Here is a 17,261-nt window from a genome sequence, read left to right as displayed (position 1 = left end):
ACAGTTCATTTGAGTCTAACAACACCAGGATAGGTAGAGACATTCTATAGACATTGAAGAGTTCCGTAAAATACATTATTCTGACTACTTATTAGGTGCTTTTACATAATCTTGTAAGCCTTCTTTTGCTCTCTCCGTTTCCTCTTGTAACTATGTACCATCTCCGAAGAAGATTATACGTTAAACGTGAGATCAAGAGCTAGCTGTAACAGTGTCACAATGGTCTCCCTCATTGCGTGCCACAACTAGCTCTAACCGCCGTTTTCTTCTTCTTCTGTCTCTGTAACTACAACATCGTCATATTGCTATCATAACATTCTCTAAAATAACGCCTGAAGGCTGTTGTCCACAAACATAAAATCAATTTAAACTTATCTCATAATATGTTTGAAGAAATCGTACTCTATCAAACAAATTTTACTTTCCGACCCTAAAAACACATTAATTAGTATAACTTCAATACTACGCAATATTCTCTCTCTAACTTTCCCCTACTTGTAAAACTCAGAATCGGACAATTAATTACTGCACAAATATGGAATTGCCACTGCACAATTCAAAATTTCCATTACACATTTTGTTTCTAATTGAGCGTTAGAGTATGCACTGTTATGTTTTATATATTTTTTTCAATTACAGATGACTTCTTATGGCAAAGGAAACACTTACATAAATGTGGAGCCAAAAGTAAGTATATATCGAAAAAAAAAATGTAGAAACGATTGCTTAACGTTCCCGGCAAAAGTTTCAATTATGCGTGGCACCATTTGTTATGAGATTTTATTTTATACTATTATTATAAAATGGCACAAGTTTTATTTTGAGGGTAGGAATATTTGTTTGCTTTGCTAAGTTACGCAACGCAATATGCATAGGAGGGATGCCTTTCGGATGGTCAATTTAAGGGTAACTGGCCCCTACTCAAACGTTACAGACGAAGGAAAACTCCACGTGGCCAGCCCACCCTAGCGAGGAGTGAACGCACGGTTCCGTTTCTTGAACACTGGCGAATTGACAGTGTTCAAGAAACGGAACCGCTTGCCATTGGGGTAGGAATGAGTTGTATAAAAAATTGTTAACGATAATAATGAATGAAGTCTCGATTAAGTCCGATCCCAATCGATATATGACATTTAACACTCCTCTATGTCCTCACCTCTTCACCCTTACCGACCAAACTTTAATAGCATCAATGCCCCAATACACAAACTGCAAAATATCAGACATTTTCGACAAAAAAGCACAGGAATTATTAAGCTTCAAGTAGGTGAACAAAATCGTGTACCCATATACATATGGGAGAAAAAATCTCGACTTTTTGCATTTTTTTGACGTAACCAGGTATTGAGAAATCGCTGTAATTTCTATATTTATAAGAAAAAGATGATGAAAACGATTAGAAATGTATCATATTATATGGAGATAATTTTGTGATACGTGCCTTAAAATTCCAATGTAGTCACCGATGCCATCCACAATGTTCCTCGAACCACTGGAAATCGTGATGAGATAGAAGGCAATTTTCTCTGCGACCACGACAGAACTTAGGGTATTAACTTCGAATGACGATTCTTAATTGTTTTCAAAAAGATTTGATTTCTAGCATGATATCCTTCTACCATACCCCCTCATCGTGTACAGCAACCAGTGATTTCTATACCTAGTAGCATGCAGTAATCTGCATCGCTCCCAAACAGACAAGCCACTGCACGTGCAGGCCTCTCGGGTTACTGCCCACACCAATAATGCGAGTATTATAAATCTCCGTTGATTGAGATACAAGAGCACATAAATATTATGGTCGAATTATTATTACAAAAATTAAGCTACTTCTCAATGCCTCGTTACTTTCCATTCGCGCTATAAGATATTATTTAATTTTATGAAATTATTCAAATGTCTTTGATAATTGATTTTATTTCAGCATTTCAGATTAAAGTAAGAAATATATCTTCCAGGAAAACAGCACAAATATTGCTATTGTGTATAATAATCACAGTGCTATTATTAATTTTCAAAGATATTGAAATCAATAAGACTAGTAATCCTCATTTAGAAACTTCAGTGACTCGTTCATTAAATGCAAAGACATATATCTCTGATTATCCACAATCGCAATTCATAATAAACAAATGGATTCATGTTAAAGAAGATTATTATGTGTATTCTGCTTATTGGGAATATCGAAAAACACCATCGTTTGTTCGCATTATTGCAATAGGTCCAAAAAAGCCAATAAATTCGAATACTTTCTCTTGCCTGTTGGAATATAAAAATGGTTCCATTAAAAGTTCAGACCTCAATTATGAATTTATTCCAGAAAATCACGATCAAAAGCATATATCATTATTATTTTATTGTAAGACACCCGATATTCCTCAACGTGTAGCTCTTACACCATATAAACGAAGTGCAACTCATTGGATTAAAGTGGTACTTACAGAACCTGTAAAAGATGATCAAAGTTGGCAAAATAACATTGCAGTTTGTGTTCCTCCTCTTTTTGGAGAGTTTTCTAATAATAATCTTCCCCTAGCAGAGTTCATTGCGTATTATCAGATAATGGGAGTTCAACATTTTACATTTTACGATTATAAAGCAAATAACTCCATTAAATTATTGTTAAATGCTCTAATTGATGGAGGTATACCTATCAGTTTGTTTCCATGGAATCTTCCTACAGATGTAAGTGACGCATGGGATCATGGCCATTTGGCAAATGTTGCCGACTGTATGTATCGATATGCAAAAACTCATAAATACGTTGTGACAGTGGATATCGACGAACTTATTATGCCTCAACAAAATATATCATTAATGGATGTAATAAAAACGTACAACTCGTCATGGAGTGATCTTTTGTTCCGCAATACGTTTTTTTCATTAGATTTGCCGGATGATCCAGAAGTTGAGAATGTAACCATTCCTCTAAGCATTCTAAAGAAGACGTTGCATTTTAAACTTTGGCCGTCCTACATGAGAACAAAAGCTATAGTTCTTCCGAGTAAAGTTGAGATTCCGGGAATTCATAAATCTTGGAGGTCTATCGACAATTGGAAAACAATTATTGCAGAACCAACATTTGCTAGACTACATCATTATCGTCATTGGGGTGACACAGAGAAACCTGTATTCCGTGACCAAACTGCGTGGAGATATTCAGATCGAATTTTAAAATCAGATTCAATAAAAATTTGGAAAAATTTAAACGTTAGCTAAATGAAGCTACATAAACTGCCGTAAAATATCAGCGATAATAATTTTGAATTATTGATTAATTTCTGTATAGCAAGGTTTATAAACAGAAGATCCGAATACGATACCGAAATGCATCGCGGCTGTCGCCGTATTGGGTCTTTTGAATTCGTATTTATGGTGTTTGTAGAGCGAATTTGATTATTTGTTTTTTTCGATCTCATTTAGTTGAATTTCTTGTTATATATATTTTAAAATGGTTTGGTATTCAGCACTGCATTATAAAAATTCGTCAGCCAAATGTGTAAGATTGTTCTGGTTTCACGCTAACACACCCAGGAGCAGTGGCGTAGCTACGGTTCTCCGGGCCCGGTGCGGAACTAGATTTGTGGACCCCCGGAAAAAATTTTTAGCAGAGATGTCCTTTTTCCGTAATGGTAATCGGGAACGTCCAAATGAAAACAAGTAATTTTTTCTATAAATTTCGGCTTTTGAATTTATTTATTCCGTTAAAAACATTGCGTTTAGACGTTCAATTTCATTTGTTTGATGAATGATGCGTTAGGTATTTTTTGTTTTTTTTTACGTAAACGGACTAAAATATTTTTGTGTAGTGGTTTATATAGTGTATAACTAGATTACAGTTGATAATGGTTACAAAATGGATACAAAATCGTTACGTTCGAAAATCGTTTAAATTAGTTGAAATTCGTTGAAATTCGTTCGAAGTGAAATTAATCGATTTTATCGAATATTTATTGACTTTTACGCAGCCCTGAAAATGGCTGTTGACGGTCCCAAGCCCGGATAAAGGAAGAGGGTTGGCGTCAGGAAGGGCATCCGGCCGTAAAACATCTTGCCAAAACTACATGATGAGTCTCAGAAACTGTGATAGAAGGAGAACTAGGGCGAATCCTGTAGGCGACGCGCAGCTAGATCGCCCTAAAACTGCGAAAAGTGGGCAAGGGCTACCTCACCAGTGGCGGATGAGGTTAAAGAAGCAAGCCCTACATGAGGAAAAGGTGTTGAGAGTGGGAACACTGAATGTGGGAAGTATGACGGGAAGAGGAATGGAGGTGGTGGATATGATGCGGAGAAGGAGGATTGATGTACTGTGCGTGCAAGAAACGAGGTGGAGGGGAGACAAGGCGAAGGAACTTGGAGATGGATGTAAATTGTTTTATAGCAGTGCAAACAGGAATGGAAGAAATGGGGTTGGAATAGTGGTGGCTGGCAAGTGGAGGAGCGAGGTACTAGAGGTGTACAGGAGAGGTGATAGGATGATGCGAATGAAACTGAGTTTTGGAGATGATCTACTTGTGGTGTTTAGTGTGTACGCACCCCAGGTAGGATGTGCAACAGAGGAGAAAGAATGTTTTTGGAGTGAATTGGATGAAGAAATGAGGACACTGGAAGGAGGGGAGAGAGTAATTGTGGGAGGCGACTTCAATGGGCACATAGGGGGGCGGAACATGGGCTATGAAAGGATCCATGGAGGCCATGGGGTTGGGGAACCCAACAAGGAGGGGGAGAGTATATTGGGTTTTGCTGTGGCTTTTGATCTGGGGATTGTGAATTCGTTTTTCACCAAGCAGGAAAGTCATCTGATAACTTTCAACAGTGGGCCTCATAGTTCGCAGATTGACTATATCCTTACTAGACGAGAGCACCTTGCGACGGTGATAAACTGTAAGGTTATACCAACAGATCAGGTATCGGCGCAACATCGGTTGATGTGCATAGACATGAAGTTAAGAATGTATAGGAAAAGTGGAAATACACAGATGAAGAAAATCAAGTGGTTTCGTTTGAGGGAGGAGAGGGCGAGGGCGGAGTATGTGGAGAGGGTGCTGCTACAAATCTCGCAAGAATGGGAGGGGGTGCAGGACTGGTGGGCATATAATGCCCAGGCTATCAGGAACTGTGCGGAGGAGGTGCTTGGTGTAACATCTGGAAAGATTAGGGTGCAAAAGGAAGGTTGGTGGTGGAATGAAAATGTGCAACAAGTTGTTCAGGTAAAGAAGGAGGCAAAACGGAAGTGGGACAGGTCACGTACTGAGGAAGATAGATTTGCGTATAAAACGGCAAAGCGTGAAGCTAAGAGAGTAGTGGCACAGGCAAAGGCAGGAGCATATGCGAATTTATACGAGGAGTTGGATACAAGGGAAGGACAGAAGAAAATATATCGTTTAGCCAAAATCAGGAATAGGGCAACGAAGGACATCTCGCATGTAAGGCAGATCAAGGACACAACGGGGACGGTCCTTCGAAGGGAGAACGACATACGAGAAGGATGGAGGGCATACTTTGAGGGACTTTTGAATACAGAGAATGAAACAAAGAACAGAGAGGAAGGAAGCCAAAACATGGGCATGGTACAGATGGTAACCAGAGAAGAAGTGGAAAGGGCCCTAAAGAGGATGAAGAACGGTAAAGCGGAGGGCCCGGATGGAATTCCTGTAGAGGTGTGGAAGTCATTGGGGAGGAAGGGCATTGACCTGCTATGGGACCTATTCAAAAAAGTCTTTGAGCAGGAGGAAATACCTAACGAATGGAGAGAAAGTATACTTGTACCTATCTACAAAGGAAAAGGGGATGTTCAAGAGTGTAAAAACTATAGAGGAATAAAGTTGATGTCCCACACGATGAAGATTTTGGAAAGGGTTTTAGACAGAAGGTTGAGAGCAGAGGTGACCATTGCAGGAGAGCAGTTTGGATTCATGCCAGGACGGTCAACAGTCGATGCCATTTTTGCCCTTCGGCAAATGTTGGAAAAATATTGGGAGAAGCAAACCCAGCTGCATATGGCATTCATTGACCTGGAGAAAGCTTATGATACGGTGCCTAGACAAGAACTCTGGAGGTGTCTAAGGGAAAAGCTAGTTCCTGAAAAGTATGTTAGATTGATACAGGAACTGTATAGGGATGTGGCCACAAAGGTTAGGAGCTGTGTTGGAGTGTCCCGGTGCTTCAAGGTGGGAGTTGGTTTACATCAGGGGTCAGCACTGAGCCCCTTCTTGTTTAACATGCTGATGGAGGTGATCACAGACGGGGTCAGAGAAGAGGCGCCTTGGACCATGTTGTATGCAGATGATATCGTTCTGTGCGCCGAGACTAAAGAGGAGCTGAGGGTTAAATTGGAAAGGTGGTTGGGCACGTTGGAAGGGAGGGGCTTGAGGGTGAGTAGGAGTAAAACAGTGTATATGTGTAGTGGGGAGGTGGATAGTGCCCGGGAGAGGGATCTGGAGTTGAGGGGAGACGTATTTCGCAGAGTCAATACCTTTAAGTACCTGGGGTCAACTGTGGCGGAGGATGGAGGTGTGGATAAGGAGGTGACAGGCAGGATTCAGGCTGGCTGGAGGAATTGGAGGGATATGTCAGGTGTGTTATGTGATAAGAGGGTGCCGCTTAGGTTGAAAGGGAAAGTTTATTGGGTGGTGGTGAGACCAGCTATGCTGTATGCTATTGAGACTGTGAGCTTGAGGAAAACCCATGTCAAAAGGATGGAGGTGGCGGAGATGAGGATGCTCCGCTGGATGTGTGGGGTTACGAGAAGGGATCACATTCGAAATGAATGTGTGAGGGGGACTGTGAAAGTTACGAACATAGAAGCAAAGATACAGGAGGCAAGGTTGAAGTGGTTTGGTCATGTGGTACGAAGAGAAGAAGAGTATGTGGGAAGAAGGGTTATGCAGATGTCAGTGAGGGGGAGGAGGAGGCGGGGACGACCGCGGAGACGGTGGATGGATCTTGTGGCGGAGGACTTGAGAGGGAGGCATCTGAATGTGGAGGCAGCCCAAGACAGGGAGCAGTGGAGGCGACTCATCAGAAACAGCGACCCTACATAGAGTGGGAAAAGCTGAGGAAGAAGAAGAAGAAGAAGAATTACAGTTGAGTTGCTGGTTTTCCTCTGTAATAGAGGCCCCAGCTCGAGCATCCAAATGCCAAATTTTGGTTTGTTCTGATTGCCGTGAAAAATTTTTCGAGCCTTTTTTTCATGTGATTTTGGGGCTCCCATGGGCCTATTGCTTTTCAGGGGCCCTGTGCGCACCTACCGCACCCCCTAGCTACGCCACTGCTCAGAAGAGTGATGATTTAAGAATTAATATAACTAATGGTTTGTTAATAATTATATATAAAGGAACCTGATTTATTAAAATTAAACAATGATAATTTTTCATCGTAAATAATTGTAGAAATGGCGCCTTAAAGGTTTTTTGTTCCAAGGTGACATTTTATTGTTTGGTAATGTACTTAACGTTTTTAATGTACAGTACATTAATAAAAAAACATGCTCTGCTTACAGTTTAGTTTTTTTTAAACAAATGTTTTTAGCTCATTAACAATTATTTTTTCAAATTTAAAAAATATTTATTACAGGAACCTTAAGAAATATTCACTAATTAATTATTTTTCAAAAAATCTTATTTATATTAATTAAATTATTATTTTTATTTATAATTTACGAAGATTTCTGCTGTATGAGATCTGTAATATAATAATGTTTTAATAAATGATTACTTGTATAGAAGAGTACAGAAAATTATTATCTTCTTCTAGTTGATGATTCTTCAAACAGGTTTTCGTGTCAAAATCATATTTAAGTGTTATTTTGTATCTAACGTACAGTTGATAGTTTTCGAAATCGAATTCGTTAATTTTCTACAAATTCTTCATCACTTTAAAAACTCATACATCTCAAAAGAAATACATCCGACATAGAATAATTATATTTTTAGACAGCGTTTAAATAATAATACTATTTGAACACGACAACAGCAAAAGAATAAGAGGGAAAAAAACGTACAGCCAAAATTACAAGCGTAAGAAAAAAATCAGAAAAAAGATAAAGGAGGGAAAAAGAGATAAAAAGTAAGAAATTATAAAAGATATAATTTATAATTAATTAATTAAAAATTAAAATAATTTTAACCAGGCTAAAAAAGTGAAAAATTAAAAACAGAACCAAACAACGTATATTTGGAGTTTTATCTTTCAGAAAAGCGGAAAAAACTTGAAGACTTACGCATTAGTTAGAAGTCGTCTAAAGTATATTAAATATGTAATTACAGTTTAAAATATCATTTTTAATAATTTTTATTGTATAATCAACTCAATGAATTTTTTTATTCAATATATCTTACAATAAACCCGTCTAAGACAAAAGTTATGATATTCCGCAATAATTGTAAAATAGCTGAAAAAAATACTAAAATATACCATGAAAACTCTCTATTACAAACTGTGAATGAAATAGATTACTTGGGTATCAAGTTTGACTGGAATTTAACATTTAAAGCACATTTTAACAAAATGAAAGTCAAAGCAAAGCAAGCCATTGATAATTTAGTACTTGTATGTTCAAAGCTAAAAACTTCCAATCTGAATATCCATATTAAATTATTTACTACAATTATCCCTGTGATATACTATGCAAGCCCGATTTGGAGTCTAGACTACATTTATAAATTGGAGTATTTTCATATTTATTATTTACGCAAATTATTTCAGCTAGAAAGAACTATTCCAGGCTATGCTATACGGCACGAAGTGAACCTTATCTGGCTCTTCCCTTTCTTACTGAAACGTCTAATTAAATTCTATTATAAACTTAAATTTAAAAACAATAATACAATAACCTATCTACATCATGAAAATATTAATAAGAGTAAAAATCAAAAATTTAAACATCTACGTCAGTATAAGTTAACTAAAATCTTAAATACATTTGGAGTATCGGATCTATTATTTCAAGATAATATTCAAGATTGGAAATTTGGATATACACTTTTAATAAATTCCGCAACTTCTCAAGCAATAAATAAAGATCAAAATTTATTAAATCAAAGCACCTATCATCCATGGTATACCAACTTGTTACAATTTCCGTCCGTTCAATCCTATATGTTGCAACCAATTAGTTTAAATATAAAACGTCTAATAATACAACTTCGTTTAAATAAATATACTCTTTTCATCAATAATATCTACATCGACTTTACAAGTTTTTATTGCTTCCTTTGTCATTCTGCAGACTTCTCATCATATCATTTAATTTATAACTGTCAAGAACTTGATAGTCTGCGAGATTACTATAAAATACTTCAAATATGTAACTATAACTCATCGCTTGATTTCAAAAGAAGTCTAAATAATCTTAATAAGAATAACCTTTACAAAATATATAATTACTTTGTCAAAATTTTTGAAAAATTTCATTACAATTAATTAATATATATAAATGCTCCTTTTGTTCGGATAATTTTGGCTATTCTTGTACACACTGTTCTTGGTAAAATCGATGTATTACTATGCATCCATATATGTTATTGTTAATCATAGCGATTAAGTTTTATTTAATACTTATACTTATGTATATTAAAATTGCATAACTGCAATCACCTTTATTCGGTTGTATCTCCCCCGTAACAGAGAAATTATTCTCTATTTGTAAACATTACTTTGTATGATTTTACCAAGTTATTCAATAAATGATGATGATAATTTTTATTGTATAAATTAAAAGTACTTTATTGTATTTTATAAATATAATAAATAATAAAATACCCGCCGATGAGTGACGAAAAAGTCCGAAATACAAGAAAATTTTGTATACAGGTTCAAATAAAAGTTTATTCATTTGAACCAAGAGACTGATTCAATTACTCTAATTTTATCCGCAAGTTAAATCAGTATAATTAACTTCTATTAATAGATTATATTTAAAATATATTAATATTAATAAGATAAAAAAGAAAAACAAATTAATATTAAAAGTAAAGATCGGAACTTATACCAGAAAACTGTATTTTAAAAATAAAATTTTGTTTAATTAATTGATCAATATTTATTATTTTTTTCTGACGAAATGAATATTATAATTTCGTTAAAAAGTAAGGATATTCATAACATATATATATTCATAACATAATATACTATATATAAAATTAAATGAAGCATAGTATAATCCTTACTCTCTATATATTTATTCTTTATTTCAAAATTCCATTTTTCCTACTTAAAAATAAATCTACTGTTTTCAAACGAAACGCACTATATATAACATGATATTGTATAAAATATGCATAAAATTAACATTTTCCTGTCATTTCTTATTTAGTTGACAGTTTTATTTTGAAATATAAATAATTAAAAGATCATACTTCTGATAAACTTGATAACTGGACTAGCGTTAAAATAAAACTTCAAAATATTGTCACTCAATATATTGCATTTTCTATTTCATTTCTGAACATTTTAAACTATTTTACAATTTGTAAACATTTTTTAGTCGTTTAGCTTCACTTAAAATATTTTCCATTCGATTCATCTCACGTGTAAATAAAACGAGAGGGGTCATTTGGAGTCGTTAGACAGTTAATTTTTATTATATTGAAAATATAATTATCTCTGAATTTCATTAAAGTAAAACATAATTTTAAATTCTGATTTATATCCGATAAAAATTAACAACTCCTATTTGATCTTTAATTTCATCCTATTTACAATTTATTCTTTTTGTATTAGTATAGAACGGGGTTTGTGAATTAAATCTAATTTTTAGAAAAGGAGCGATAAGCAGAAATCGTTATGGACCTCGCTACAGAAATTACTTTAAAACCCGCAAAATTTATACATTCCTTAGGGCATATAAGTAGACATCAAAGGTCCGAGCTCCGATATACTGTATTGCCTACATGTAGTTGTATCCCAAACTAATTTGTCTTGGCTTAATTTGATGGGATACAAAAACACAATACGTGGGCGATTTGTCAAAAACAGTGTTTCTCAAGAAGATTTTCTATTGGAAACGGGTCCCTGTTCACGTGTTACACATGTGAAAAAGTTTGAAAAACTCCACGTGGCCAGCCAGTTAGTGAGTCTCAAACCTGCGACCTAAACCACGGTTCAATGGTTTTATCTACTCGGTCATTGGCGATCCGTAACTGAAATCATTGTTCATAGATAATGATCAATTCAATTCGAGAACATTAGAAGATTATATTAAATAAAGTCATAAGGTTAAGAATTAAATCTGATTTTAAAAAACAGTCGATTCTAAAATATTTATGAAACATTATAAAAACGAATGCGTTTGCAAACAAACATTTGTTATATCCGCTTCAGATAATTACATACTTTTTAAAATGATTAGCAGTCATCTGGAAAAAATTCATTTATCATTAAAAAGTAATCTGGAAAATAATTTTGAATTCTTTTATTTCAAAACTGATGTTTTCGATTGAGAAAAAAAAAATTTATAATTCTGTGTGACAATGCGCGAAGGGATTTTTATGCACACCACAACTTAATTATAAAAGAATAATACCCGTTTATTTATGTATACTATTTACACATATACATAGGATAACATAGAGTTTCGTTATAGCTTTTATATAGCGTCTTATAATGGATAAGACTTACATAGCGTAACATAATTGATTAGGCTTTATACTGTTTTAACGGGTTCCTAGACGAGAGAGAGAGCTTACATTTTTACACGCAATGCTAAATACCTCCATCGGCTTGATCGAAATCTTGAGGTCGCCAAACGTCCTGATGACAGGGTGGAGAGGTTTCAGCTAGGTTGGGCAGAGTTAGGCTCCTTGATGGTACAGTTTACTATCAAACCTTCGTTGCTAAGGGGTCTACGGCGAACGGCCGTAGACTCCTTAGCAACGAGCAAAGAGATCGGCGATGGAGCACGGTTAAACTACACTCACATGAAAAGGAGGTGTATCGGCGAACTCACTCTGTCATCGTCAGACCTTGCCTTTTATCTCGGGGTCCTCCTCGTTGTCCCCTTGCCCTTCTCTAGCAATGTTGCAACGCCTATGTCCAATAGCAAATTCTCGTCGTCAAGTAACACATTCGATGTATCATCTTGAAAGAGAAGTGACTCCATACAGGGATAAAATCACATCCTTTACAAATTTAACAATCGTGGGAAAAATTATAGAAAATTTTAATTTAAAAAATTAAATTTTCATCCGAAAAATTTTTTGTCAAGTCCGGGCTCTCATATTTGTAATTTTAAAAATGCCTTAATATCTTGTTATCCCAAGTTGATAGTTATCTGTCTCGTAGAGTATGTTTTATACGTAAAATTTTTATTAGCGTTATCGTTATTTTGAATTATAAATCAAGAAATAAATTATTTTAACAAAAGCATTATATGTATTAATATAATTATTGATGTATTATTAATAATGAGTAATTTAATATAATAAAAATTAATATATAGGTAATTGTCTTTTATCTGCATTAATTAATACAGATAAAATACAAAACAAATTTAACGACCTGCTAACTTCACGATTATGAAGGTTCGAGTTGTGCCACAGCATATCAAAAATTATATTATTTTTAAATGTTAACACGAAGATTGATTTATAAATGAATTTTCCATTTTTATAAAATTATTTTGGGAAGAAGGATAATTTGGCCGATTTTAAAAAATGTCGAAAAATTATTTATTTTAATCGTGAATATTTATTTATGTTTCAACATAATCATCAAAGTTACACCTTTCTAAATGTTTAGTTTCATGGATGAGAAATTTTTCTGATTTTTCCTTAATCCATTGATATATGACACCTAGAACTTTGGCAGTCGTTAACCTTTCAATACGAATTTTTAATTTTGGGAACAACTAAAGGTGAAATGCTGACATATCTGGGCTGTAAAAAGGATCAGAAACAACCCGTAACTTCAGGTTCTTAAATGTCTACGTTGTTTCCTCATTGTATTACGGAATTGCGTACTGCAGTGAGAAAACATTATAGTGCAAGAAAAAGTTGTTTCTGGCAGAATGCTTCTCTTCTGTATCTCTTAAGGTGGTAAATTTCGATAAGTGAACAATCTTCCAAAAAAAAATTCAGCCACTGATCACACTTCTGTATGTAATGGAGACGACGAGTTCATGTAAAGTCCATTGTTACGCAATGGCACGAAATACCAAACTAAAATTTTGCCTATATACACTAGACAAGAGTTTCTCAAACTATGAGTAGCGTTAAGTCGTTGCGTGTGATAGTATCGAGTGATCATTACGCCTCCACCAGATTAAATATTCAAAGAATTTTAAATCGTATTAAGAATAACAAACGGTCTTTATCGGATAAACTCCATTTTTATCGCGTATGCTTAAAGACTAGTCAAATGCAATTAACACGGGTTTACGTAGATACAACTGCTACTGCTTTGTGCCAATTCGAGAATCTATTAACATGATTATGAGTTGTCATTTCTCCATAATAATCGCAAACTTATTACAGAAAAATATGATTTTCTAATAACATTCTTTCATTAATTTATTTAATTTTTATATAAGCGTAATTTAGACTTTTACTTAATTATCGAAAGCACATTTTGTAATGAATATACGAAAGAAAATATTTAAAAGTTAAAGTCTTAATAATTTTCTAAGAGTCTTTCATTGATTTTTAGCCAAGTTATTTTTTAATATGCAATTAACAAATCTTACATGCTGTATTTAAATATAGTGAAATCGACTTTTCGACGAAAATATAGAATTTTTCATAATTATTTCAATAAATATCATTAACAAATTTAAAATATTTGAACTGATTTAAGTGATAAAAATTAAAAGTATTAAATAACATCTAATAATTTAGATAAATTTAGAAAAACTAATTTCAAATATATGTAAAACAGACTTTATTTATTATATAACAATATTTTTGGTATTTATCAGTATTTTTATAATTATTCAATCAAATTAATGTAGCTGTAAACTGGCATATAATGGTGAGGTTAATACGTAACGGATCTACTGTCATAATGGGCTCTGCGTTGATTATTAATCAACGCAGAGCCCAAACGGTTAGGAGTTGAAACTTCAAATTTGGTACACAGTTAGGGTATGTCACGAGAACACACACTAAGAAGAGATTTTTCGAAATTCCTCTCCACGGGGGAGAGGGACAGGATTAAGGCTTAACACTTCCATCAACAATGGAATTGTTAAGAAAAAGCGACGTGCAAGACGCAGATGCAGTTTTTTTTTTGTTTTGTTTTTGCGGGAAATCGAACATATTTTTAGCCCCATCTAAAAATTCTCTAATTAGTCCGGAAACAGGGGGACCAAATTCTTGCATTTTGTGAAAACGGGTAAGGTTGACTATAAGGTAATAATCTTAATCTTCGCTATCGTTACTTTTGCCCGAGCAACGCCGGGCCTACCTGCTAGTACTATATAAATCCAGAAGTACAAAATGTGTATCAGAATACTTTGGATCATTTTTTTTAATCATAATTGTAAGTTTATTTGTCTTTTGTGATTTTTAAACAATATATATTACTTTAAATTACTTTTATACTTATATCACATTTAATGGATTATTATCTAAGAATCGCAACATATGATAGCTTTCTAAAAAATTATGCTTATACATAGATTATATTATAAATAAATTTTCATTTCGTTATAAAGCTTTAGAATCAGTTTATTTGTATAAACATAACAATATATAATTCGAATATAATGTTTAACAAATAATGCAAATATTAAATTTTCTTAACTAATTATACTATGTTGATTATCTATTGTAATTCTGATAAAACGTTATATACATTAACAAATATATTTCGTGGCTTACCAGTGTCTGGTTGGATAAAACCAGTGAACACTGAAACATTGAGGTCGCGGGTTCGCGAAATGACGATGCAAATTCTGTTGTTTAGTTTGTTTGTTTTTATTTTGTTATGGCAAAGGCAACACTTGGGCGATCTGTCTACGGTGGATGCCTTCCAGATGGTCTTTTTAAGGGTAAATGGCCTCCTATTCAGGCGTTACGGACGAAGAGAAAACCCGGAAAACTCCACGTGGTCAGCCCGTCCCAGCAAGACACGAACCCACGACAGAACTCCCACAGCCGATTGCAAAGACAACGTTCAAACGCTGACAGCAGTTTAGAGATCATGTAGACCGCGGTTCAAAAAAATTTCATTGCAGAGACGGAGTTTCTCGCTTGCCACAGTTTAAACAGCGATTAGAAACTAGTTATTTTATCTATTTTCCAGACTCCCTCGAGAGCAGGTTTAGAGACTATTTTATTTGAGCAGAAATCTCCATTTGTTGGTCGCAAAATTTATGTTACAATGGATATTGTTCATTTAACAAATCTTGTAAATGAGAAATTATTTATCTCGACAATTACGAAAAGAGAAAGAGTAATACGAGATCAGAATAATCCTTTAGAAATCTATTCCGAGAACGAATTTCGAATTCAGTATAGATTTTCTAAATGTGGATTTGTTCATATTTTAAATCGTATTGACGACGAAATTAAGCATCTAGATAGAAGAGGATTGTTATTAATTACTGAACAATAGTTGTTAACGACATTACGATTTTATGCCACCGGACGCTTCCAGAGGATAGCCTGTGATCTTATCGAAGTTCACGTCTCTACTGTATGCAGATATCTATCAAACTACCATTAAATATATTTAAAAAATTTTTTGTATAGTGATAGAGACGTTTATAATAAGAATGACGTCTTGTTTAACGAATGAGAATAAGGTCTTCCTGCGAGCAGACAGAGACGGAAACGACGTAAAAAATTCGTTTTCTATCATCTCCCATGCGGTTTTTTCATTCCCAGAATACGATTGTTGTAACCTTTCTCCTCAACTGCAGGATAATTTTTTATAATTTCTGCGAGGACACTTTTTTCTTCTTCGGAAAAATTCCGGCATAATTTGAACACGTTGTTTGTCGCCATTTTTCTGACGTCATAAACGAATGACCTGATTGGTTAAACGACTCATAAGAGAGGGGAGTAACAGCGAAGAAAGCAATAGTCAACGTTTTTCCGAGATTCATTTAGATGGCGTTCAGAAACAGACGACCGTCGTCTTTGCAACGCATTTTAAACCGCGGTTCAGCTAGCCAACGCCTGGACGCCGTTCGGCTGTTAAACATCGTTTAACGTAAACTATATCTCTGCAATCGGCTCCCAGTGTTTAGGAAACGGAACCGCTTGGCCACTGGTAGGCCCTGTTGTTATTTAGATTGAAAATGAAAACAAGTTACCGTTTCTAATGCAAATACATTTGGTAATATAATTTAAATTTTATTTGGAGCAATTTTTTACATCTTCGATATTTTTATTTGGATCTTCAATTTTCACTGGAAGATAATTTGAATATATAACCAGAGTAATTCAACCTAGTTCTTTATTTAGGAAAAACTTCTAGGAAATGTTCTATTCCGACCCTGGAAAGAAATGATGGAACATCGTTCCGACCTGTTTCCTTCTCAACACACCCTTGTTTATATAGATCCACAGTATGTGCAAATAGGTCTAAAGCTTACATAACAAGTTCTATCCACGATTGCTGATTAAGTGACACACATCTAATTAAAAGTGAGATAAACAGTTTACCATACCCTATTTTCACTGTACTTTCTAGTTGAAATTAATGCAATTTGATCTTAAAATTAGAGTGTCCAAACAATTCGTGTGATGTTGCGTAGAAACAGTGCCATAAAATTTAATGATCAAAGCTGTTTTAACACGTCTGTTTGGCTCTGTTTTGATTGTAAATTTGATCTGTTGAGAAATCTTAAGCTTTTAATCTGATCGATTATATAATGAATATCCTTTATTCCATTTTATTTCAATTTCTACTATTAGTTCACACTCTCCCTATATTTATATATCTTGTTCAAATTTTCAATCGTTAATAAAATACTTTTTATTCATCCATTCAAGTTCAAATACATTTTTTAAAACTTGTAGTGGATGGCACTTGACGTTAATACAGTTTTTCAAATATTAATTCATTAATTAATTAAATTTAAACTGTGGCGCCCGTCAGCAATATGCCGATTCCGACCGATAGACAGCGCGAGGAGAAAAAAAAGCGAACTTTGAACTACTCATTCACTTTTCGGACCAACAACGACAGGAGACGGACGTCAGAACAAGTGGTCAGCACAAGCGGTCAGCACAAGCAACTAAAATAAAATTTTTCTTTGTTGACCTAAGTAGAAACTGACTTAAAAAATTTTTTTTTATATTACTTGTTATATTACT

At 34.4% G+C, this 17,261-nt stretch overlaps 1 protein-coding gene across 1 annotated transcript; it reads left to right on the top strand.

The window, feature by feature from the left end:
• Positions 1–1,896: 1,896 nt before the first annotated feature.
• LOC136983291 (uncharacterized) lies at positions 1,897–3,219 on the top strand. The gene has a single exon (XM_067279990.1). It carries the CDS (start codon positions 1,897–1,899, stop codon positions 3,217–3,219), a length of 1,323 nt encoding a protein of 440 aa, XP_067136091.1.
• Positions 3,220–17,261: the final 14,042 nt, after the last annotated feature.

This window comes from Centruroides vittatus, unplaced genomic scaffold, assembly GCF_030686945.1.
Source record: "Centruroides vittatus isolate TY-2023 unplaced genomic scaffold, ASM3068694v2 contig_880, whole genome shotgun sequence".
In the NCBI taxonomy this organism is placed as follows: domain Eukaryota; kingdom Metazoa; phylum Arthropoda; class Arachnida; order Scorpiones; family Buthidae; genus Centruroides; species Centruroides vittatus.
Note: the sequence above shows the minus strand (reverse complement) of the source record. Positions and strands in the feature narration are given on the sequence as shown.